Consider the following 27,220-nt stretch of genomic DNA (forward strand, 5'->3'; position numbering starts at 1 on the left):
AAAAAAAAAAGTGGAATATGAAGATGTGAATAATGTGTTATAGGGAAAAAGAAAAGAGATGGAGAGAGGAGTGGACTAGGATTTTTGAGCACCTATAAACTATCAGAGATTCTGCCAATGATTGAGAACACAGATTAATACAAGATCATTTTCCCTATGTTCAAGAGGCATAGAGTGCAATAAAGCAGGCCAGTGAAGATACAGGTTTAAAAATGTAGAGAGTAAATGTCTTAATATAGTAGATGCAGCTGCTTACATAAACTGCATACGTTCCTGTCAGGAATGCATTCTTGGGCAAACTCACCAAAACAAGATTGAAAAGGATTATAAGGGCAGAGTACCAATGATTTTCCCTTGCTCTGTGAGCTCCTAGGTTTTCTCTGTGCAATAGGCTTCTCTTCTCAGTTTGTTTAATAAATCTCTATTGTTTCCTCTTTTTTGCCTGTATAGACTTGGAGACAAAAATTTGGCTTACGTCACAATCAGCTCAGTTGAATCCTAGATTCCCAGTTAATAACTAAGCTATCTGAGCAAGTTAATGAAATTGCCTCAGTCTCCCCATCAGCAAAATGGAAATAATGTCTCACATAAATACCATGAAGGTGGAGTTCTTTAATATGTAGAAGTCTTTAGAAGAGCGCCTGGCACATAGGGAATGTGTAATCAGTATTAGTTATTATACAGCCTGTTGTTTTATTGCATGTCATTTTCTTTTGTGTTTTCCACTCAGGTCTCAGCTTTCTTTGCCATCTTTCTTTTTTATAATATTTTTCTTACTCTTTAGTAGGAGTTCATTTTTTATGTTGACTCTTTGCACCTTTTATTTCATATTTAAGATGATTCCTCATCATGAACTTTCTCTTTAAGACTAAGTCTTTCTGTATTTTTTTTCTGTTGCTGTTTATCTTTGGACTAACTGTAGGCCTTCTCTGCTTCACCAAGTCTGATTCTACCTGCTAAATGGGCTGGAGTCAGTGGCAATATCAAAAAGCCAGTCATAGCTTCAGGGGAAGCTCTTACTCCCACACAGCTGTGCTGTTCACTTTATATGAAGAGAAAACATCTAGGTCTGGGCAGGGTGTGAATGTTTGAGAATTTGTGTTCTTTAACATTGGCCATCGATGGGGCGCCTGGGTGGCTCAGTCGGTTAAGTGCCTGTCTTCGGCTCAGGTCATGGTCCCAGGGTCCAGGGATCAAGCCCCACACTGGACTCCCTGCTCCGTGGGGAGTCTGCTTCTCTCAATCTCTCTCTCTCTCTCTCTCTCTCTCTCTGTGTATGCCCTCTCTCTCTCAAATAAATAAATAAAATCTTAAAAAAAGAAAAATAAACAACATTGGCCATCAATTGGCTAATGTTAAGGTCACATATACTTTTTTTTTTTTAAGTGATAGGGAGTGACACCTAATGAAAAAAAAGCATAGATATTTTATACTTGAGAATATTCTATAACTAGATACTGCAGCAATTCAGGTTAAAATAAGCCCTATTTAGTTTTTCTCAAGATATTCTGTAAAGATGATCAGCACAAATAGAAAATTTATAACAAAGTTTATGGTGCAGGCTACCTAATTATAGAAGAGGAGTCAGTACCCAGAAAGTGTTTTTAAAAGGAAACAAAGACAACTAGACATATTAAGAGAAATGTATACATTATTCAGAATCCTTTTTAAAATTCCCCTGGAAAATAACTACAATATGACTGCAGAAGCTATTCAATGCAAGACTATTTAATTCTAGTTCTATAAAACTAACTTTTATCAAGTATGTCATTTATGTCAGGTAATATTCTAGTTCGGTACACGTTATCTCATCTATTCTTACCAAAAAACAAAAAACAAAAAAACAAATCAATATTGTGTAGGTTCTGTAATTATCCCAGTTGTACAAGAAAATACCAAGGATCATGAAATGTAAATCATTTGTTCAATGTCCAACGAAGAATAAGTGACAGAATTTCAAGGCAGCCTGCCTCCATGATACTTGGCCTTAAACTACAAGTGGGACATTTGTATCTGAACCTTATTTCCACGACTCACTGACTTACAGCCTTACATATCAGGCAGCATGTGTTAGTGTGCCAAACACTAGGTGAGACCTAGTATTGCCATTTATTATCTGCTTATTTTGAGATTTTAATAATTAATATTTATTCTCAGATTTTAATAATTTAAAATTAAGTTAAAAAGTCCTAGTTCACAACATGACTATAAGAAATAAATGAGGTAATGAATATTTAAGTATTCGGGGAGTATTTCCTTCTATTCTTTAGTATCTCTATCTGTCTTCCTGCAAACAGTGCGGGTTGGTCTAAAGTCCCTTCTTCTCCCTTTTAGTGATACAAACCCTTTCTTCTGCCATCTAACAAATATTTATAATGAGCTCCAATGATAATAAGTGCATTTTGTAAAAAAATTACTAATTCATGGTCCCTACCCTTCAGCCCCTAATAATCTATATCAGGCTGCTATATAAAACCTGTGGCCTTTAAAAAATCTTCCCTAGCACTCCAGGCAAAAATACTCCTCAGCTCTTTTATAATTTAATAGGTATCCCATCATTTGGTACTGAGCAATTTACTTACTCCCTTTGTGATATCTCTTTGTACTTGCATGGCCCCTGGCTCACTAGGAGATCTGCCTTGCTTAAGAGAGAATGGTGCCTGGGCGCCTGGGTGGCGCATTCAGTTGAGCATCCGACTCTTGGTTTTGGCTCATGTCTTGATCTCAGCGTCCTGAGAGCCAGCCCCAAGGTGGGCTCCATGCTCAGCAGAGTCCTCTTAAGACTCTCTCCCTCTCCCTCTGCCCTTTCCCCAACAGCGCGCATGCAGGTGCGAGCGTGCTCTCTCTCTCAAATAAGTCTAAAAAAAGAGAGAGAGAGAGAGAGAGAGAGAACAGTGCCTTGTAACTGACAGATATTTACCAACTTTCTGATGGATAAAATTAACATACCCTGGAATTCATTTTGAAAAATTCTTCCAATGAGTAATGTGCCATTATTCACTGTATTAAAATAAGCAAGTTGGTCACTGGCTTTTAATCTCACTTCATTTTCTAGATTATTTAAACATGATGAAAAAGCACAAAATCAAAATTGTTTGGGGATGGGTTAAAAAGGAGCAAAAATTTTATCTATCATTACCTCTGAAATTAAGGGGGGGGGGACAGATTGAAGATAAAACTGTACTTAGGCGGAGCATCTTCTTCTCCCAAGTATCTTGCATGCTTCCCAAGGAAATGTGTAAATAATAGCCCTCACTCAGCACTGACTGAAATGTGCCTGAGGCTCTATGTCACCTCCTGAGATGGGGGGTGGGGGAGTGGAGAACGCAGAGAAAAGGCATCCATACACTTAGAAGGAAAAGTGTATAGGTGTGCATGGTGGCCAGGGGCGGGAGATTGGATGGGATTTCAGGCTAGCCGAATCTTTGACAATTAAAATTTAGAACTGTATTAATATTCAGTCAAGAGAACAAAGTTAGCATCAGTATTTCTGCAAAAGCGAGATTTTCATGACCAAAAGTTGGTTTATCTGAGACCTATGTGTGCACGTAGAAATGCACCATTTCTCTAGAACTGAATGAGACTTTAAAATGATTCCCAAAGGCTAGTCTAGGTCTAAATTATAACTGTTCTTTCTTTCACAGTATACCAATAAACAAAACACTGCTCCCTTCCTAGTTCCCAAATTGGGGAAAATATATCCTTTTAGTGTCCTATTTGATGTTTGATGACAAGCACTATGGAACTTAACTAGAAATGCAGCCAACAAATAATTAATTAATGTTTTTCCATTGGATGTTGCTATTTTTTTCATATATTTGTTGTGTTTGTTTGTTTTGGTTTTAAAGGATAAAATTTTATCATAACATCAATCATTCCATTAGGCCAAATATATTTAATGCCTGACATAGAAAAATTCTTTATTAAAACTCTGTGATCATTTACTTGCATAATTGCTGCATTTCACACTCAGACTGTATTGAGAGAAACAGGAAAAATGTAAAAAAAACAGAGAGGAAACAGGAAATGAACAGATTGTATGCAAAAGCAGTAAGCAAGTAATTACAAGAGAAAGAAAACAGGAAATAGAAAGGAGAAGGTAATGAAGAAGATAGGAAGGAACTAGGTTGAACATTCCCACGAAGACAGGAAAGGGGGAAAGAATCATTAGAAGACTGGGTTTTAAGACTGGAAAATGATGAATGCTTTTGGTTCATTTTATAGTGATTTCATTTTCATTTAGTAATAAGTTAATAGTTGTGATTTTTTTTCTATTTTTGTTGTTATTTATCCTTTTTATTTTTTTATTTTTTATATTTTTTGTTATGTTATGTTAATCACCATACAATCATCATCATTAGTTTTTGATGTAGTGTTCCATGATTCACTGTTTGCGTATAACACCCAGTGCTCCATGCAGAACGTGCCCTCTTTAATACCCATCACCGGGCTAACCCATCCCCCCACCCCCTCCCCTCTAGAACCCTCAGTTTGTTTCTCAGAGTCCATAGTCTCTCATGGTTCATCTCCCCCTCTGAACTACCCCCCTTCATTTTTCCCTTCCTGCTATCTTCTTCTTATTCTTCTTCTTTTTTTTAACATATAATGTATTATTTGTTTCAGAGGTACAGGTCTGTGATTAAGCAGTCTTACACAATTCAGAGCATTCACCATAGCACTCACCCTCCCCATTGTCTATCACCCAGCCACCCCATCCCTCCCAGCCCCCACCACTCCAGCAACCCTCAGTTTGTTTCCTGAGATTAAGAATTCCTCATATCAGTGAGGTCATATGATACATGTCTTTCTCTGATTGACTTATTTTGCTCAGCATAATACTCTCCAGTTCCATCCACGTCGTTGCAAATGGCAAGATTTCATTCCTTTTGATGGCTGCATAATATTCCATTGTATATATATACACCACTCTTCTTTATCCATTCATCTGTTGATGGACATCTTCGCTCTTTCCATAGTTTGGCTATTGTGGACATTGCTGCTATAAACATTGGGGTCGGATCCCTACATTTGTATCTTTGGGGTAAATACCCAGTAGTGCAATTGCTGGGTCATATGGTAGCTCTATTTTCAACTTTTTGAGGAACCTCTATACTGTTTTCCAGAGTGGTTGCACCAGCTTTCATTCCCACCCACAGTGTAGGAGGGTTCCCCTATCTCCACATCCCTGCCAACATCTGTCGTTTCATGACTTGTTCATTTTAGCCATTCTGACTGGTGTGAGGTGATATCTCATTGAGGTTTTGATTTGGATTTCCCTGATGCCGAGCAATGTTGAGCACTTTTTCATGTGTCTGTTGACCATTTGGATGTCTTCTTTGGAAAAATGTCTGTTTATGTCTTCTGCCCATTTCTTGATTGGATCATTTGTTCTTTGGGTGTTGAGATTAATAAGTTTAATAAGTGTGTGTGGTGTAAGGAAATGGTCCAGTTTCATTCTTCTGCATGTGGCTGTCCAATTTTCCCAACACCATTTGTTGAAGAGACTGTCTTTTTTCCATGGGACATTCTTTCCTGCTTTGTCGAAAATTAGTTGACCATAGAGTTGAGGGTCCATTTCTGGGCTCCCTATTCTGTTCCATTGATCGATGTGTCTGTTTTTGTGCCAGTACCATACTGTCTTGATGATGACAGCTTTGTAGTAGAGCTTGAAATCCGGAATTGTGATGCCGCCAGCTTTGCTTTTCTTTTTCAACATTCCTCTGGCTATTCGGGGTCTTTTCTTGTTCCATACAAAATTTAGGATTATTTGTTCCATTTCTTTAAAAAAAGTTGACGGTATTTTGATGGGGATTGCTTTGAATGTGTAGATTGCTCTAGGTAGCATTGATATCTTCACAATATTTTTTCTTCCAACCCATGAGCATGGAACATTTTTCCATTTCTTTGTGTCTTCCTCAATTTCTTTCATGAGTATTTTATAGTTTTCTCAGTACAGATTCTTTGCCTCTTTGGTTAGATTTATTCCTAGGTATCTTATGGTTAGGGGTGCAATTGTAAATGGGATCGACTCCTTAATTTCTCTTTCTTCTGTCTTGTTGTTGGTGTTTAGGAATGCCACTGATTTCTGTGCATTGATTTTATATCCTGCTACTTTACTGAATTCCTGTATGAGTTCTAGCAGTTTTGGGGTGGACTCTTTTGGGTTTTCCACATAAAGTATCATATCATCTGCAAGGAGTGAAGGTTTGACTTCTTCTTTGCCAATTTGGATGCCTTTTATTTCTTTTTTGTTGTTTGATTGCTGTGGCTAGGACTTCTAATATTATGTTGAATAGCAGTGGTGGACTGCTACTCAGTTCAGTTCGTTTTAGCAGTGAATAATATTCCATCATCTGGAAGTACACTGTTTATTCATCCACTCACCTACTAAAAAAATATATATATCTTTGTTGCTTCCAAGTTTGGGCAATTATGAATAAAGCCAGTATAAATGGATGCAGAATTTGTATGGACATAAGTTTCCAACTCCTTTGAGTAAATACCAAAGAGTATGATTGCTGTATCATATGCTAAGAGTATATTTAGATTTATAAAATAAATCATAAATCCCCAAAACACAAACTACCTTTCACAATGGCTATACCATTTTGGATTCCTACCAGCAATGTGTAAGAGTACCTATTTTTCCATATCCACTCCAGCATTTGGTATTGTCAGTGTTCCAGATTTTGGCCAGTTTAATAGGTATGTAATGGTATTTCATTATTGTTTTAATTTACATTTCCCTGATGATATATAATGTGGAGTGGCTTTTCATAGGCTTATTTGCCATCTGTAAATCATCTTTGGTGAGAATGTCTGTTAAGGCCTTTGGTCCATTTTTTAATAGGATTGTTTGTTTTCTTATTGTTGAATTTTCAGAATTCTTGTTATATTTTGGGTAACAGTTCTTGATCAGATGTATCTTTTGCAAATATTTTTCCGAGTCTGTGGTTTGTGTTCTAATTCTTTTGACATTGTCTTTTACACGGCAGAAGTTTTTAATTTTAATGAGGTCCAGATCATCAATTATTTCTTTCATGGATTGTGCCTTTGGTGTTTTACCTAAAAAGTCATCACTATAATCCAAAGTCATCTAGGTTTTCTCCTATGTCATATTCTAGGATTTTTTAAATTTGCATGTTACATTTAGGTCTATGATCCATTTTGAGTTAATTTTTGTGAAAGGTGTAAGGCCTGTGTCTATATTCTTTTTATTTATTTACTTTTTTAACATGTGAATATCCAGTTGTTCATTGAAAAGACTGTCTTTGCTCCATTCTGTTGCTTTTGCTTCTTTGTCAAAGATCAGTTGACTGTATTTATGTGGGTCTATTTCTGAGCCCTCTATTCTATTCCATTGATCTATTTTCCTGTTCTTTGGCCACCAGTTGTCTTTTTGCACTCAATGTTTCATGGTTTTAGAGTAGTCTGTATTAATACATATGGACTGAGTTAAAGCATTTTGTCTGCAGTTCAGAATACTATTGTATAACCTACTAGTTTATAAACCCATAGATTTAAGGGTTTATCCAGATTTTTGCTTTTTACAAACTATATTATCTTTGATAGATTTCCTTATGCATATGTGAGATTTTCTCTAGCACTTTTATAACCTAACAGTTTATAAAATCCATGGACTTTTAGGATTTATCCAGATTTTTGCTTTTTTCAAACTGTATTATCTTTGATAGATTTCCTTGTGCATATGTGAGATTTTCTCTAGCACAGAGGTTCTCAACCATGTAAACCTGGTGAAATCATCTGGAAAGTTTTTGAGTACTATATATAAATGGCAATTCAGTTTGTCTGGAGTAGGGCATTGGCATATATTAAGAACATCTTGGGATGGCTGGATGACTCAGTCAGTTAAGCGTCTGCCTTCAGCTCACATCATGATCCCCAGGTCCTGGGATCAAGCCCCACATCAGGCTCCCTGCTAAGGGCGGAGCCTGCTTTTCCCTCTCCCTCTGCTTTTCCCCCACAATGCTCATGTGATCCCTCTCTCTCTCTCTCTCTCTCTCTCAAATAAATAAATAAATAAATACATAAATAAATAAATTAAATCTTAAAAAAAAAATCCCAGGTTTTCCTAATGTGCATCCAGTCTTGAGAACCACTGCTCTTGTCTAGGCCAGTGCTTCTCAAACATTAATATGCATGTGAGTTACCTAGAGAACTCATTAAATTGCAGCTTTTGATTTAGTAGATCTGGGCACACCTGAGAATCCGCATTTGTAACAAGCTTCCAGGTGATGGAGAACCACACTTTAAAGCAACAAGGCTCTAAGATATGTAAATACTTAGAAATGAAATTGTACAGATATATATGCATCTTCAGTTTTATTAGCTGTTTCAAAATTGTTTGCAGATTTATACTATTTTCATCATTGTATGCTATTTCATTTATAGATATCCTTATCACCTTGGTAGTATTTAATTTTTAAAATTTTACCAATATTATGAATTTGAACTTATGCTGTTTTAACTTAAACTTTCATAACTACTAATGAGGTTCTATTAGTCAAAGTGGCCATTAAAGTTACCTCTTTTATGAATTTCTTATTTATATTCTTTATCCATTTTTTAAAGATTTTTTTAAAGATTTTATTTATTTATTTGAGAGAGTGAGAGAGAGAGAGAGAGAGAGAGAGAGACAGCCCAGGAGCAAGGGCAGAGGGAGAGGGAGTGGGAGAAACAGACTCCCCAGCTGAGCAGGGAGCCTGATGCAGGGCTCGATCCCAGGACCCTGGGATCATGACCTGAGCTGGAGGCAGACGCTTAACTGACTGAGCCACCCAGGCGCCCCTCCATTTTTTTAAAGATTTACTTATTTATTTATTTTTTAGAGAGCACCAGAGAGCGCCCATGCGAGTGGGGAAAGGGGCAGAGGGAGAAGGAGAGAGTATGGTAGGATAAGTTCCTCTCTTTTATTTTTCTTACTCAAGGTTGTTCTGGCTACTCTTTGTCCTTTACCATTCAGTATTAATACTGAACTAATCTTGTAGAATTCTGTGAATAAAAATGGAAATGTTAATGTAATTTTGTCAAATGTATAGATTTACTTTGGGAAGAATTAACACGTGTTTTGTAGTCTAGATAAATTCTTATCAATTTCATCAAATTCAGGAGTATGCTACTTCTCTTGAATATTCTACAAAGACAATTATATTATATATGATCAATGGCTTTTTTGGACCTTTCTTTCCAATACTAATACTTCTAACTTATTTCCTAATCTTATTGAACTTCTTAAGAATTCCAGTACAATGTAAAATAGAAGCAGTGAAAGTGGGCTTACTTACTTTGTTTCAGTTTTAAGGAAATATGTCTAACACTTTATAATGAAAGACAATGATCATTGTGAATTCTTTGTAGATCCTTTTAGTCACAGTATGAAAGAAACTTTCTATTTCAGGATTGCAACTGTTTTGTTATAATGTTTCTTTCTTTTTTTTTTTAAAGATTTTATTTATTTATTTGATAGAGAGAGTGAGAGAGCACAAGCAGGGGGAACAGTAGAGGGAGAGGGAGAAGCAGGCTTCCTGCCGAGCAGGGAGCCCGATGCGGGGCTTGATCCCAGGACCCTGGGATCATGACCTGAGCCGAAGGCAGTTGCCTAACCAACTGAGCCACCTAGGCGCCTATAATGTTTCTTTTTATATAACGTTTTCTCTGTATCTATTGACAAGATCATAATATGTACTTCTTCAGTCTCTTTCTGTGACATATTAAGTTAGGTTATTGTTGAACAAAATCCCCAGTCCAGGAGTAATGCATTATATATGTATATTTCACTTGATGGGTTAATATTATATTTTTTCTGTGTTCATAAGCGAAATTGCTCTTCTTGTATAGTTCTTGTCCATGTTTAATATCAAATTATATCAGTTTCATAAAATTAATTGGTGATGTTTTGGGGTTCCTGGTTGGTTCAGTTGGTTGAGCGTCTGACTCTTGATTTTGGCCCAGGTCGTGATCTCAGGGTCATAAGATTGAGCCCTGCATTGGGCTCTGCATTCATCTGAGAGTCTGGTTGAGATTCTTTTCCTCTCCCTCTGTCCCTCTCCCTGCTCACATGCACATGCACTCTCTCTCTCTCTTTCTCCAACAAATAAACAAATCTTTAAAAAATAGAATAGAATAAAACGAATTAGTGATGTTATTATTTTCAGGAATAGGTTATATAATAGCAATTATTTCCTTACATTTTCTTTCTTTAATCTTCTTTTGTTATAAAAATACATAAAGTTACAAAACATAGGGATTAATTCCTTAAATATTGGTAGATCTCTTTAAAAAAATGGGCACATTATTTATTTCTTGCCAAAGAGCATCCAATTCAGTTGTTCATTATAGGCAGTCTACATTATCTAGAGACCAGTTCTCTGTGTTTTTATTTTGTTTTGTTTTGTTTTTATTTATTTTTTTTTAAAGATTTTATTTATTTATTTGACAGAGAGAGACAAAGACAGAGAGAGAGGGAACACAAGCAGGGGGAGTGGGAGAGGGAGAGGGAGAAGCAGGCTTCCTGCGGAGCAGGGAGCCCGATACGGGGCTCGATCCCAGGACCCCGGGATCATGACCTGAGCCAAAGGCAGTTGCTTAACAACTGAGCCACCCAGGTGCCCCCAGTTCTCGTGTTGTATTTATGTCATCTTCAATATATGATTTTCACTTCCAAAGACCCCATGCATAGCTGTGTAGGGGAAAATAACATGGAGGATCATCAATGGGAAGTTTTTGTGGGCCAAATCTGGAAGTATCACACATCACTTCTGCTCACATTCTATTGTTTAAAACTCAGCCATGAATAACAGCAGGGGATACTGGGAAACAAAATCTAGTCATGTGCCAAGAAGAGGAAATCAATTTGGTGATCAATTAGCAGACTTACTATACCCACAAAGGAACATATTATATTTCCCTGCTACAAAACTTTTTTTCCTCCTATAAATTTTGTTTAATTCCCCTTTCTACAAAGTATCATGCAGTAGCAAGCACAAGACTCAGTCATTTAAGGTACCATTTGAGTGTTACCACTCTCAGCCTGATAGAAGCAGTTTGATATTAAAATCTTAGCACAATGCTGCTGACTTCCTACCAAAAAGCACAATGTTATATACATAATAAATCCTCTCATCAGCTGGTGACTCTGCTGTCATTTGGTACATGTTTTCTTCAATAAAATAAGTGACTGGCAAAAACCAACCATAGTCACTGCTGTTTTTGCAATATGTTTGAAAGGCAGGTGGGCATCCCATCTCTGGAGATTAAAAGCAATTCAGAGATAAATGTTGAAAGAAAGGAGAAACCAGGGCAGAAAGTGTGTGGGTTTAGGTGTTTGTTGAAACAGGATGAGAAGGGCTCTTCTGTTACTCATCAACTGAGAAACATATTTCCATGTGTTTACACTAACTCACTGATCTGGATGCATCACTATGCTGTAATGCACACAAACTCAAAAAATGTGCTTCAGTTTAAACGCTTGATGTAATAGTCATATTATTTTGGCAAAGGAATATATAAAATTGGCCAATGGAGTTTTCAGAGAGCACAGAATAGTCTCTTTTTTCCCCTACAAAGATATTAATCAAATGTTCTTTCCATGACAAGAATCCAACAAGAGCTTACTCAGGCCTATTGCGTTTTAAGCACAGAAAGGAAACAGTAAATTGCCATTGATCCAGGCCCTTTAATGTGTCCATGGTGTGTTTTACTTGGATTTGTTTCTTCATCGGTACACAGTACAGCAAAGAGTCAAAGAACACATCTGTTGATTAACATAACATAATAAAATTAAAAAAATGTAAAAAAAAGAAAAATCCCAAGAGTCTATCTGACCCAAGCACCCACTCAATGTAGTAATCCTTTCTCTGATTCTATTGTTCTTCCACATTCTCTGAAACTCTTCTGATGACAGGGAGCTTGCATTTTTATAAAATAATCTTTTTCAGTATGAGGACACTTTTTGTTTGTTACATACTTCATTATAATGAACTGAAATCTACCATTTTCCTGTGCACTGGAACAAAGTAGAAAAAATCACGGATCAATCACAAAATTGAATTTCCTTACATTTCTTATCTTTCTATAATAATTTTTCGTTCCTTAAGTTGTGTCTTTACATGGTACTGTGTCTGGGCACTTTACTTTTCTGACTGACCTATAATTGTGAAATAACACGCCAGTGTTTCACTCTTAAATTGTAGAGACTATAACTGAACACATGACCCTTGATACAGTTTTATCAATAAATATACTTCCAAGAGTTTTATCCAAATTGATTAAAATTGAGGAAAGGAAGGGGCCAAACACAGGTTCCTATGGTACTCCTCTAATATTCCCCCCATCATACTGACATGAATCTACCCATCAATATTAGTTATAGTGGCTTAACCAGATAGGATTCTTCCTGACTGTGTGATCTCCTTGTCCACACTTCTCCATTTTATTGCTTAAACTATCATTAACAACCACCAAATGACTCCTGAAATATATATAAGCACACACACTCAATATGTTCATAGAATTATGAAGTTAGTTAACCTACCCAAAAGGTAAACTTGGTTATTTTGCGATGGCTAAACTTGCTCTTCATTTCTCTCAACCCTCAAAACAAAAATTTAGATATACTTTCTACCTTCCAGTATAGTAGTATCTGTGGAAAAAAAAATATTTATGATAGGTATAGGCAAAACTATAGAATGAAAGAACTACTGTTCTTTGAGTAGATTATTTGAGTTTTCCATTTTTCAGAAAGAAGAGAGGATTTGGCTTATTTTTGGAGGATTTGCCAAGTGATAAGACTGGAGTGTTCAAAACAAGAAAGTTCAGTAGATAGAGAGGTAGTTCTGAACACTCATGCCCAAGGGAATGTACTTTTCAGTCTTAACTGCATTTTTAAACTCTTAAAAATATAATAGGTTATTATCTAGGAAGCCAAAATAAAAATGCATGATACTTTTCAACTGGGATATGAAAATATATGACACACCTAGTGCCTTGGAGAAGCTAAAATAAACCAATTTTTTTTTTTTTTTTTTTTTTTACTTAATACCCCAGGGAGTAGTTTGTGCACAGTGTCCTTTAATTCACAAAGGAGAAGTGGTAAAATATTTCTGTTCCTCAGAATGTAGTAATTAATATGAGGGAGAATAACTTTTTAATGAATGTGTTAAAGGCTAACTCTCCAAATAAGAAACATTTAGAATAGTTGAAACATTCTTATTCAGCATTTTCTGAGCACTTACGATGTCCAAGTATGATCCTATACAGTACTCAGGGATCAATAGAAAATAGTTCCTGAATTCATATTACTTTTCCAGAAATATGTAAGAAATAAAATAAATTTATTCATGGTTTGAAAGCAAATAAAGGGTATAACTTCAGTTGTGACCAGCCAAGTAGTTCAATCAACTATTGCAACCATGATGATGGTCTACAAATGGACCATGATGTTTCCCTGCTCTGTGCCTTCATACATGTGTCATTCAACTTGGAATTCACTTCTCTGGATAGTTACAGTGTATTATTCTAAAAATTGTCTTTGTATCTTCATCACTACCCTTCCATCTCCATCTGGGTTGGGTGAGTTATGTTTGGATTTACATATTTTATGTACATCTCTCCTATAACTTTATATAGTTATATTTTTAATTTACCTCTGTTTGTTTCTTCCCATAATATATAAGCTACTGGAAAGCAGCAATTCTGTTTTATTAAATTTTAAATCACTAGCACCTATCATAGTCCCTGGTGCATAGCAAGTGAAAAATAAATATCTTCTAACCAAATGAATAATATATAAATCTGTATAGAAAGACCTTTTGAGGTTAGCCTTCCTATAATTACATTTGCTCCTTTATTATCATATTCTGGCATTAACAAAAGCATATAATGAGGTTACAGGATACATACACACATAAACAGATATATCCAGTATAATATATGCCAACTATATAACAATATACATACATGTGTATATTCATGCATATATAATTTTATATATGCATAGGTATATATAGGATATATAACTCATTAATTATATAGGTTTTATATTATATTCAAAAACAGTAAATGAAAGAAAGTCACCAAATTTCAGTATTTTTGTATGGATACTCTCTATCTCTTTATGATGACTTTACAAAGAATTACCTATGGATACTTTCCTTACAGATGCTCAATAGACTAACACCTAGATACAAGACAATTTGTAATATTGAATACACTTGATGGAAATCAATGAATTAAAGAGACAAACCTCTTATTGAATGCCAAGAAAATTATGAGTATCTGGAATTTCCAGAGTTTTTGTGATTCATATTTAAATGTAAGTCCCAGAAGCTAGCCCCAGTATAAAACAATTTCTGGCAAGAGAATGACTTTTTTTCCAATGAATAATTTAAAATGCAACTTTTTCCATGTGAACTGTCTTATATCTTGGCAGTAGGCATAGTATTTCAATAATTTATACAATTTTGAATATAATATAGTTAATGCCATAAAAGCAATTTCTTTGATATTGAATTATAAGAGAATGCACTTAGGCCACTGTGACTAATGATCCAGGGGCGAGCAACATGGCAAATTACCTTTTAACCCAATTTTAGAAAAAAATCTGTACATGTAACCATAGGACTGTGCTGAGATCTCCTGGTATATAGTTGCATAATAACACTTGGTTGTTGTACTTTCAAAGCATAAATAAAGCATTATCGTAGAGAAGAGTGGTTAAAGAAACATGATAATTTTTAAAAAATAGATAAATGAAAATTATTTTGGTGGAAGCAGAATATTAATGAGAATCATGATTTTATTTTTTACATTTCTAAATAAAACCTATTCTCAGAATTTTTCCTGAGGCAAGACTATAGTCACCCTGCAGATCTAATCATGGTTATTCCATGACAGGTGAGTGACTGCACATTCGTATGATAATGTACAGTTTTTATGAGAAACTAAGCAGTGTCATGTGAAAATAGATTCCTTTGGGCCCTCCAAGGCAAATGAATAGGCTCAGGGCTTGCCAGGATGTAAGGCAGAAATGGCAAGATTATGACTCCATGACTGAATCCAGACCACACAGGGCTTGCAGCATATGGTCAGGATGTTGTAAGTATGTAACTCCATGGTACTGTTTACTTTCATAGGCCATGTAGATTTCTATATCATGACAATTTTCCAACATGTAATGACCAAGTGTCTCCAATAAGTGTCAAATGTTTCTAATTCCCATAATGGAGCAATTTGGGTTGATGCCAGAAGAAATTAACAGATATTTTAATGTGTGCATATGGTCAAAAAAAAAAAAGGAAAAATTCATGTCTAAAGATGTGGCAAACCTGGGCTTTCATTTTCTAAATGGAAATTATCAGAGATCACTGCCCTCTTCAGACTGGTGCTCCCACCAGGCCCTATCAGTCACAGTGTAAAGGTGCACGTTTTCTCTTGATCTACATTACTCACTCATGTTTCAGATATCTTAGTTTTTAGTAAAAGTAATCAGGGGTTTGATCCTCACAGGAAGTTTCCTCATCTATCTTTGGAGTCTCCATTTTGTTCCACTGTCTGTCTTGATGTAACACCACACTGTCTTTGTTGTACTGTTATAATAAATAGTAAACCTTGAAATCAGATAGTGTAAGTCTTCCAACTTTCTTTTTTTTTTTCAAACCATACCTGAACTTAGTGATTTTAAACAACTGCATTTATATATTTTACTCACGATACTATGATTTGGACACAATATTTGGAGTCTTACTGGGATGACTGGAAGAGTTAAGAGCCTAGAAGAGTTAGGGTGTTTCCTAGGGGTGTTTTTGTTTCTGTTGTCTCAAAACTTCTCCATGTGGGGTCCATGTGTTCTCCCCACCATGGCGGCTCGCGGGTGGTCAGCCTAATTATATGGCAACTCAGACCTCCAAGAGTGAGTGTTCTTAGACAACAGGGCAAAAGACAAATGGTACTTTATGATCCAGTCTTGGAAGTCACACAGCATTACTTCTACCCAACTCTGTTATTTGAGATGGCCAGGAACCTACTCAAATTATAGTGAAGGCACTACTAAGACCTCACTCATGATGGAAGAAATGGTGAAGAATTGGGGGTCCTGTTTTAAAACTGCCATATAAGCTAACTAACAAAATAGCAGGTGAGTGGCTGGAAGAAGAAATTGGGGAATGGACGTGTAGAACTCCATTATAGTTATATAATGGAGTTATATATATGTTATATATATATATATAAAATATATATTATATGTCCCATTATAGACCCCACACCTGTCAACAACAAAAAAGTCATTAAATTCTCAGTACATTACACATAGTAATTGTCCAACAAATATTAACCTTTGCTGTAGGTATCCTTTCGTTAGACATGTTTCCAATAAGAAAGGGAAGAGAACCACAATGTCCATTTTTGAATCCTTCTCCAGCCACCTTCTAGCTCAGTTTCTAGAGGATGTATGACTTAGAGAATGGGGCACTGTTTTCTGCCAAGGCTTAACACCATTCCTTGGTGAACTTTTTGGACTGTGTGGAAATCTCTGGGATCTATGCATAAATATATGCATAAAAAGGCTTAAATGAAATTTATGAAACTATTAGTAGTGATTTTCTCAAAATGGTGAGATTATATTACACTGAGTGACATGAAAGCATTGGCAGCCATTTGGTTGTAACCACCAAAGGACAATTTTAGATGTTTCAACCTCATAGGTGATTTAGGTTTTTCTCCCCCTCACTCTTATATATTTTCTACATTCTTTCCAATAGATGTGTACTACCTTCATAATTAGGGAAAAACATTATATTCAAGGAACAAAGACAGTAGAGTACTTCAGAGAAGGCATTATTTTTCTGATTGCACTGAAATGACACAGCTCCTCTGCAAGTACAAAAAACAGCATAGCAGCATTTACATATAAAAATTTGGTAAAACATATTTATTAAACCTCAGCCTAACAAGGAAAACTCATACTGAACCGGAACAGGCTTATCTTGTGAAATCAGGAGGCAGGTGTTACATTATAGCTCTATGAGACCGAGGGTAGACATTGGACTTCCTTGCGTTTCAAAAACACTAAAGCAAGCTTTTAGCTATGGGAAATATTTGCTAAGAAGGCAGCTGGGTTCTAGTATGGCACAGCTGGGCTGTTTCCTCTGGTTTATGTGGAGAATAATTCAGCGCCAAGGATGAGGCAAGAAAAGTTCACCCAGCCCATTCCAGAGGGCATTTGCTGGCACATTTTCAAACAGACCAGTGGAGCTGGCCACCAGGTTTATGGGAATAGTGATGATACTGGAAGAAGTTGCCTACTTTCCTTGAGAAAATTCCTGGAAGAGATGTCATTAGCTAGCTGGGTTGGAATTTTTTTAAGTTCTTAAAGTATACTGCCAAATTGTTTCCAAGAAAAAGCTCATTATTAATTCTTAATAAAATGTTATCATCACTGCAGATTTAAAGGTATAGAATTGCTTCCTTAAGAATTCTGCCTCTCTAGGTATGGACACCTATATTTGTGTGCTTTAAGGAATTTCAGTTGTAATGTTCTTCCCGTGTATTTTGTAACTGTTCTCTACTAGGGAGAAGGCTGAGTGAAGTAGGCATTGTGGATACCCTGTTATGTACAGCTCGGCTGTAAGTGTGCTCTCGCTTTCCTGCTGCCGCTGCCTGAGGGGGTAGCTGCTATTACAGTCCTGATTTTAAGCAGTATTTTATATCTTTGAACCATCCAAGTAAGTGAAGCTGAAGCTAGCCTGAGGTACAGCAGGGATTTGAACTCCGGTGTATAAACACTCATGTGTAGAGGCCAGCTATTGATCCTTTAGCCAAAATGAAGCAAAAATAAAAATCTTTACAGTCCAAAATATTGAAACTCTTGTATAACAATGCTGTATTTTTTGCCTTCAAAATGTTTACATAGCAGGTGGGAAAGTTGCCATCAACCAAAAATTTAAAAATCATTAAATAAATGTTAAGCTACCAGAAATTATCCTTTCTAAATCAGTGCCCTGTATTCTTTTATCACATTTAACCCTCATGTATGCTAAGCCATCTTATATAACCTATATACATGTAAGAATTATGTATTTCTTTTGCCATGGAAAATCTATTTAGCAAATACACCTTTCTTCAATGAGAAAATCTGTCCTTTTTTTTAAAGATTTTATTTATTTATTTGAGAGAGAGAAAATGAGAGATAGAGAGCACGAGAGGGAAGAGGGTCAGAGGGAGAAGCAGACTCCCCGCTGAGTAGGGAGCCCGATGTGAGACTCAATCCCAGGACTCCAGGATCATGACCTGAGCCGAAGGCAGTCGCTTAACCAACTGAGCCACCCAGGCACCCAAGAAAATCTGTCTTAAAATTTAGAGATTACTTGCTTCTTTCTTTCCTCCCCCTGATGCACAGCCCATGTATTAGGTAATCAAAGTTAGATGGAGAGAAGAGGAAGAGAGGAAGCGATTTCCACCTTGATTTTTTTCGATAACTCCATGTCCTGTGAGGTTTGTTCCCCTCGGAGGTTTATTTTCTTCTCTCCATTGCTGATTGTCTTGCTAACTGCTATGCAGAACCAATTCTGGGTTTTCCCAAGAGAAAATTACAACTGGGAAAAAGTTATCCATAGCATCTTTCTAATCTTCAGTATGGAGCCCTCCCTATACCCACTGTGCTGCTCTCAGGAAGTGTGAAAATATATGCAAGCTATTAAGGCATCATCTCTTCTAGGGGTAGTTACATTTTAGTATTAAGCCCTTGAGAGCAGATAACTGGTCTGAGGATACGAAGGAAGGCCTCTATAATTACAATGGAACCTCTAAATAAATAGGAGGGAGTAGTTTGTGGAGAGGTCTTTTTGTCATCCCATAAAGCTATAAAACTATAAAGCTACACGCTACACTTTTTAGTCTAGGGTCGCCTGAATCAGCCCTCCCACCACTCCAAGATTATAAAACACTCATCAGATTATCCTGATGAATAAGCTGTATGAAGTTAAAAAAACTGCTGTTTTTAACCCTCAAAGTCCACTCAAATTCCATCTGTTTGATGAAGCCTTTTCTAATATCAGTATCCCCTCTAATCTGACTCCATAGGCAGAGTTAGATTTACTACTCTGTGTTCCCAAAACAACTTATATTGCAAAATCCACTTTGTAGGATTTATGACTCCATATTATAATTAAGAGTGTTTGGTCTTTCACTCTTTAGACATAGACTTTAAGATTAGTCTCCCTAATGTAGTCGGGGCTCAATAAATGTTTGTTAAATGGGTGGATGGATGGATGGATGGATGGCTTAAAATAAGTTACCACCTGTTTTGCCATTTTATATAGCTAACCTCCTGAAGGACAAGGTTAATTAAGAAAAACTTGTACGTGGATTTTCTAGAAAAGGAAAAACACTAAGTTAACCAACATGATTCAAAGATTGAACCAAAGTCTGAAAGATACATATTTTTTTTTTGCTCAAACATGTTCTTTGCCCCCAAAAGTAGTACTGGCATATTCCATCCCTAGGTATTCACAAATCTGGCAAGTTTGCATTTACAAGTCACACTTGGGTTATTTTTTCCTCCTATCACTATCTGAGTGATGGGATGAAGGGAGAAGCCATAGAAATCTCTGAAATGTCATAAACTATAAAAAGTCAGTTATAGTCTATGAGCTGGAGAAAACAATGTTGCTAGTTAGATGCAAGCCAGGAAACCATCAGGCACCCACCAGCAAACCAAAAAAAAAAAAAAAAAAAATCATGAAACAATTTCTTCTCTCAGTTTGAGAACAGCACCTTTTCCAGGAGGTTTGTTATGTAACGTAGATCTGCTTTCACTTTCTGGGGGCTGGCCAAGACTGAAAAGGGAAGTGCCAGCCTAGGGAAAGGAAGACTGTTCTTTTGATGCTGCCAGCCATTACCAGATATGCGAATGCAAAAAAAAGCCAATTCTCCAAAGATTTATAGTTACGTCTAGCTTGTTGACTCAAGCAGTTTGGAAAATCTTCAGAGATACAGTTTATTCGAACTAACCTAGACTCCAAGTCTGTGGAGAGAGAAAAAAAGAAGCAGAAATAATATGTGCATACTCTTAGAGTCAAATCCTTTTGGCCCCAAATTTACATACCTTTTTAAGTAAAAAAAAATACTCTAACCAACACATACAGTACTGTGTAAGATGTGACAACCTATTCTGTTGAATATATATGTATATGATTATTGTCCAATTATTTCTCTGAGTTTGCATGGCAAAAATGATGGTAGGCAGTGAAATAGAAAAATAATGTGCTTTTTAAATGAGTTAAAAAGAATATTGAATCCCCGAAATTGGAAAATCCTTGAAAAAAGTCACAGAGGACCCTTGACACTATAATTACATTTTCACTATATTCTCTGAACTTGTATTATATCATCCTTGCAGTGGTATGAAATTCTATGGGAAATCTTCATTACAAAGTCAAAGAAATATTAGCTCAGCTGTTAAAAAAAACAATAAAAAATATTTGTGGAATATATTCCATGTTTCAAGCCCTTTCCTAGGTGTTGGTGATAGGCTGTTGAGGAAAGTAAACTAGGTTCCTACCCAAGGTCTTTACTTATGTTCCATAAGGAGAAGAGGCAATAAACAAAGAAGTAAATATCAATGACACTGTCAGATTTAAAAGATGCTATACCAAAGAAGCTACAAAAGGAGGAGTGAGGTGATACAGACGGTTATATGTGCCAGCTATTATCTCAAAAAGACAGATACCTAAAAAAATCTCTCTTGCAGGGCGCCTGGGTGGCTCAGATGGTTGAGCGTCTGACTTCGGCTCAGGTCGTGATCCCAGGGTCCTGGGATCGAGTGCCGCGTCGGGCTCCCTGCTCCTTGGGAGCCTGCTTCTCCCTCTGCCTCTCTCTCTCTCTCTGTCTGTCTTTCATGAATGAATAAATAAATAAATAAATAAATAAATAAATAAATAAATAAAATCTTAAAAAAAAAGAAATCTCTCTTGCATTAAGATGAGCAAAGCCATCAGTGACACAAGGCTTTAAGATGAAATTTTAACCATATTTCAGCATTTCTTCTTTGTAGTAAATTTTGGGGGTGGAGGAAGGCACTGTGGAGAAAGGTGAGTCCAGTAGGACTCCAAAGGGATGAGATAAGGTGTATTTTTATTCCACATTGGCCTAGTGAACACATTTGAAGAACCCATCTAGTGACTGCATACATAATTCAACTAGATCCATGAAAACCTTTAAGTGATTTTAGTAACACTAAACAGAGAATGAAAGAGAGAGTTCACTTGCCTATGAAACACTGCTGTGATTTTTACACCCTAAGGAAGCAAGTGGTTTTTGCAGTGCCCAGAATACCATGATTATGATAAATACTGAATTGCTGTTTCTTTCAATAATCTGTGATTGTTTGGGGCCAGATTAAATACACACTTCAGCCACTTTTAGCCCTGGCATTCTAAAGAAGTCTTCCACCTGGATTTGTATGTGCTGTTGTCTTTCATGGATTCTTACAACTTAAGAACTCCATGGTGCATTTAATGGAGTCCAGTGAACCAATGCAACTTTCCAGATCCAAATAGTCAGTGTCTTGCACTTACAGTTAAGATAACCATCAAATATATCCTCCAAGGGTTTTCAGTGTTACGTGTGACCTGGCCTCACATGTCATGGAACTTAAGATAGGTGTGAACTCTATTGTATTTATTATTTCTGGAAATCATCTGCACAGACATTTAATATAATAAAACACTGTGCTCACCTGATTCCCATGATGTACAGATTAGTCACCCTTATGTTGACTTCTCAAACTTTTGTTGGTTATGTTCCAGACTACAAGATGGAGTCTTAGAAGAAACTTAAGTGACATCTGTGAAGGTTGTTCATTAAGTAAACAAGCAAAAACTTATTTTATTTATGTAGGTAAAAAATATGTACACATTAAAAACAAAACAAAAAACATATGAAGCCATTCACAAACTCAGTTGCACATCATGATGCAAATGGTGGGGAATAATCCCAAATGGTTGGTTGTGTAAAATCATTAGTATTTCTCTAACTGACTTACTTCACTTATATGTGTAATTTAAGAAAGAAAATGGATGAACATACAGGAGGGAGGGAAAAAGAGAGAGAGAGAGAGAGAAACAAATCATGAGAGACTCTTAACTATAGAGAACAAGCTGAGGGTTGATGGGGTGGGTGGGGGATGGGATAGATGAATGATGGGTGTTAAGGAGGGCACTTGTGCTGATGAGCACTGGATGTTGTGTGTAAATGATGAACCACTGAATTCGACCCCTGAAACAAATACTGAATTCTATGTCAACTAGCTAGAACTTAAATAAAAAAAAAAATGAAAAAGGAAATCATTAGTATTTGGTTTGGATATACATTCTCTGATTTTTCTTACTGATGCTGCTCCATACCCTGACTACGGATGCTGTGATAGATGGCTGAAATGAGAGAAGGCAGTTGGGGCAAGTCAAACTGCACAATTTTTAGTGGAAGTGAAACTAACAAGAAATTTAAATTACCTTTAATGAATCGAAATCTAGAGATACATCCAAATATGCATCAACCGCTCACCTTGGCATCCACTGAATAGGTGCTGAGAACAGGATACTAGGTAGTAGTTGAATTTGAGGCCCGCACATAATTAAAGGTAAAGCAGATTATCAATTTGACGATCCAAGAGTGATTCTTTTAAATATATATGGGAATTTAAAAAGCACTTAACCCCAACACAACCCTTAAATCCTCTTTCAGCCTCTGTTGTTTAGAAGGTTTCCAGTGGTCTTCAATCTCTCTAACGGGTGATATAGAACAATTAATCATGAATGCCGTTGTAAAGTCACGTATATCCCCAATTAGAGTCCCATTAGGAGAGAGATATTCTGTGATTTGTAATGAAATCTAGAACTTCCACCCTTCATTTTTTTTGAAGATTTTATTTATTTATTTGAGAGAGAGAGAGAGAGAATGAGAGAGAGAACACGAGAGGGGGGAGGGTCACAGGGAGAAGTGGACTCCCCGCTGAGCAGGGAGCCCGATGCGGGACTCGATCCCGGGACTCCAGGATCATGACCCGAGCCGAAGGCAGTCGCTTAACCAACCGAGCCACCCAGGCACCCCTCTTCATTGGTTTTTAAAAAAGATTTATTTTTTAATTTGAGAGAGAAAGGAGAGAGAGAGAGAAAGAGAGAGCATGTCCAGGGGGAGTGGAGGCAAAGGGAAAGAGTCTTAAGCAGACTTTGGGCTAAGTACAGAGCCTGACATGGGCCTCAATCTCACGACCCCGAGATCACAACCTGAGCAAAATACCAAGAGTCTGAGGCTTAATCAACTGCACCACCCACGTGCCCCCACCCTCACTGTTTTTACTTATGGTGTTATGATATGACAACAGTGATGATAATGTTATAATAAATACTTCCTATGAATTAAACAAGTTTACATTTTGATGAATAATTTATTCCTTTATTATTCTGCTCTAGGTCATAAATACTTAAATATGTACACAGCAATTCAAAATGGTACTAAAATCTGTACTTATTTAGTGACTTAAAAATTGTGCAATTGATTGAACACATTTGCTCCTTTTCAAACTAATTTTAAACTCAATTTCTACATGAGAGGAGTGTGAGGAAGTTTAATATAAGGTGTATGAAAAAGGAACATACACCTAGAATAGTAAGATATTTTAGCTCCCCTCATTGCTGTTTTTCTATGCATAGAGTATTGGAAATACCATAAGACATACTGTTTTGTCATTCAGAGTTCAACAGAGTCCTCCGACCTGTGTGCATGCATGATATATACACAAACCATAACGTGGGAAGAGCTACTAGAACCAGATGGGCTTGAGATGCCTGAGACATTACCATTCTTCCCTGCTTATGTCACCCAGAGTAGAAGCATCTTTTTTCTCTTCTATTTTCTCTGAGTCTGATGCTCCCTCAGATCATACCAAGTCCTTTTCCAGTACCATACCTTATTCTGGATTCAGAGCTAACAATGCCTCTATTTCTGTTGTCCTACATTGAGGTTATTCATAGTTTTTCTCTATTATAAATAGTACCACAGTGAATAATTTTGCACATAAACTATCCTACATGGTTCACCTTAAAAGAAACTTACATAAAACTAATGTTTGCTAATTCGAACCCAGAAGGCATACCTATTAGACATGTGTTACTCATGTAAAATGGAAATGGAAAATATTTGTCTTCTCTCAGTCACTTACTATTTGCCTCCCTCTTTTAATTTTAAGTTCCTTGAGGGCAAGGGTTATGCCTTGAAAATTTTGCCTTTCCTGTGAGCCCAGAATTATTCCCTCCATAATACTCAGTAAAAGTTTGCAGTCTTGAACTGAATATGAAATGGCTTTGAATAGTCAGCAAACCAACACCTATTTTTGCCTCCACAAGCTACAATGCATGTGAAGGATTTCACTGGTTCTCTTTACACACAGCATCTGCTGCCAACAGGTGATGCATTCTGGGGAGAGGAGCCTTGCCAGAGGGACTTTCCTTTACTAACATCCTCCTTCCAGATGTTTGTTCCCTGTAGTATATCCTGAATTATGAGCCCCCGGGAGGCAATTGCGATCACTGAAATGACATGTCACACCTGGAATTCGACACTCTTCCCCCACTGCACATTTTCCCGAAGTTAAACGTCAAATCTAAGTTTATTGCTAAGGGATTTGGTTCTTTCTCTGTGAAGCCAAATATTGTGCTTAATATTAGTTTACCACTCGTGTTTACCACTTTAAATATAAATAGACATGTAAAGATGAAACTAAACTATTTTTAAGATCAGGTGGAATTGACAAAATAATATAGAAGATAGAATTCATGGTCCTATGGCACTCCATCCTTTTTCTTAGGTATACATACCACTATCTAAGGTTGAATTAGTTATATGTTTGGAATATGTAAATTAGATTGACCTCTGGGTACTGTCTTCTGTATGAAGAAGGAAAGTACTATATAACTTTTTTTTAAATAGTGGCCATTGGTATGTATGTAATTACGTATATGTATATATGTACACATGTATTTCATAGTTCACTATTTCAAACCTGTACCCACATCCACATATCCAGATTATAGTTTTGTTTAAGGTAAATTGATTGTTATTAACTTTCCTATTCACCAATGAGTCATGCACACTTTAATTTCCTCATAGGATATCGTAATGTCTTTATTTCTGTTCTGTTTCAGTTAAGTTAAAAAAGTCTTCTATTTGGAATGGTTTTATTTCATTTTATTTTATTTTATTTGCCTGGGAACAGCTCGCTGAAGGGTTTAATGATAATATGTTTTAAATGCCAATTAGAGAATGTCATTTAGAAACACTTAACAATGGTATATTACTTAGAAATAAGCTTTTTTTTCAATCCTAGCAACAGTTGCATATAATCAAATACTTTATATTTATAATCAAATCATTTTAGGGTTTTTTGTCACAAAGATTTGCAACAAATTCAAAGATAATATTCAAAGTATAGATAATTTAATTTATCCTTGTAAAAATTATAATTACCTTTTTAAAAATAACTGTGAATGCATATCTCTTACATACAGGAAGCCTAAGAATGGAACAATTAAAAGAATTCTGGAAAAAGGCATATTTCTCTAAAAATTATCATGATATCTAATTACCATTTATTAGTTTCAACCTGGGAACTTCAACATACTATAATTTGTATAGAGTAAACTAAAACTTAAGGCACAGGCCAGTCTTATACACTAACAAACTGATGAAGTGATGAAAGCATGGGAAAAGGGCAGTAGTAAAATTAAATTCAAAAACCATATATGCATTTTAAGGCATCTAATAATAATAGCTAACACTGACGCCAGGGACTGTCCTAAGTTCTTTAAAATATCCTGGTTTATTTAATCGTCACAGCAGCTGTATGGAGTTGGTACCAAAATTGTCTCCAGCTTTCAGATGAAGACACTGAGACTGAGATACATACATACATTGCCCTGGATGACACAGTGAGTAGAGAACCCAGGTTTCATATCCATGCCATTTGAGGATGAAGTGAGACCATTTGATATTTGAGGGAATATGGGCATTTTAATTAGAAGTTCACTTAGAGATTTTCTTATCCAGCATTCCCAAAGTACATTCCATGGTCACTAGTTTTATCAAATGCTCTTGAATAAAACCTTCCATATTCTAATACATCAGAAAAAAAAAAAAAAAACACAGACAAATACCATATAAACTTTTCCCCTTCACTCTTGGAGATTTACAGTAAGCATAACAAAGTTTCTAAGAAATCCCAGAGTGAAGAGATCGGTTTTCCCCAGATGTTTCCAGCCATCACTGACAAGAAAACTCTTAATGAAGACACCTTTCAAGGCCTTAGGAAATGAGTCCCTTCAAATATAAATAGTTAGAAAGTCCAGCCCTATTATCTGGCAAATAGAAAACTGAGGTTGCCAATGCCCTTGTAACCCTGAAATCGTACCTCCTAATCCTACACATTTGACCTCACTTGCTCTTAAAACAGCATGTAGGCATAAATTTTCTGCTATTTTAAGTTTCTTCCAGATTTCCATTTTTCTTAAATCATCTCCACAAGAAAACCATCATTATAGTGAAGATACATAGATGGAACAGACAGAGTGACAACATTCTAGTTGACTTAACACAAGCATGCACAATAAAATTTTAATTTATGTAATATTCAGATTTTTTGGTTATTAAACATTCCATTTATCTTGAAATATTTAATATCTAAAAATTAGAGAAAAATAAAACCAACCAATGAACAGAAAACTCTAGGAGAGTCCTGAGGATCTGGAGAAATCTCTTGCATGGTGACCATGAGCCATAGGTACATTTCACCACCACAGTCTTATTGTATAATATCATGGAGTTGATCAAATGTAGTTCAACAGAATTTTTTTATGTATTTTTCTGACCACTGCATGTTTTGTCATTTCAGTTCCTCCGAAGATATATGACATCTCAAGTGATATGACCATCAATGAAGGAACCAATGTCACCCTTACTTGCTTGGCCACTGGGAAACCAGAGCCTTCCATTTCTTGGCGGCACATCTCCCCATCAGGTAAAGAAGAAATATATCAGTGTTGTTTGTGCTGTGGTGTTCAATATTTTCCTGTAACCTCTCTTGTTCAGAACCTAAGAGTCTACTTATATTTTTTACATCTTTTTCATGAGGTAAGTGGGATGCATATTT

At 36.2% G+C, this 27,220-nt stretch overlaps 1 protein-coding gene across 2 annotated transcripts in view; it reads left to right on the plus strand.

Moving 5' to 3' along the window:
• The window catches only part of NEGR1 (neuronal growth regulator 1), an 851,501-nt gene that overhangs the window by 481,585 nt on the left and 342,696 nt on the right, over window positions 1-27,220 (plus strand). For both annotated transcript variants that reach the window (XM_088022967.1, XM_028102558.2), the window contains exon 3: window positions 26,963-27,088. In XM_088022967.1, the coding sequence (XP_087879093.1) occupies window positions 26,963-27,088 (126 nt within the window). The remainder of the gene's footprint in view (window positions 1-26,962; window positions 27,089-27,220) is intronic.

This window comes from Eumetopias jubatus, unplaced genomic scaffold, assembly GCF_037043125.1.
Source record: "Eumetopias jubatus isolate StellerSeaLion01/CBP00866 unplaced genomic scaffold, mEumJub1_p1.0 scaffold_4, whole genome shotgun sequence".
NCBI lineage: Eukaryota > Metazoa > Chordata > Mammalia > Carnivora > Otariidae > Eumetopias > Eumetopias jubatus.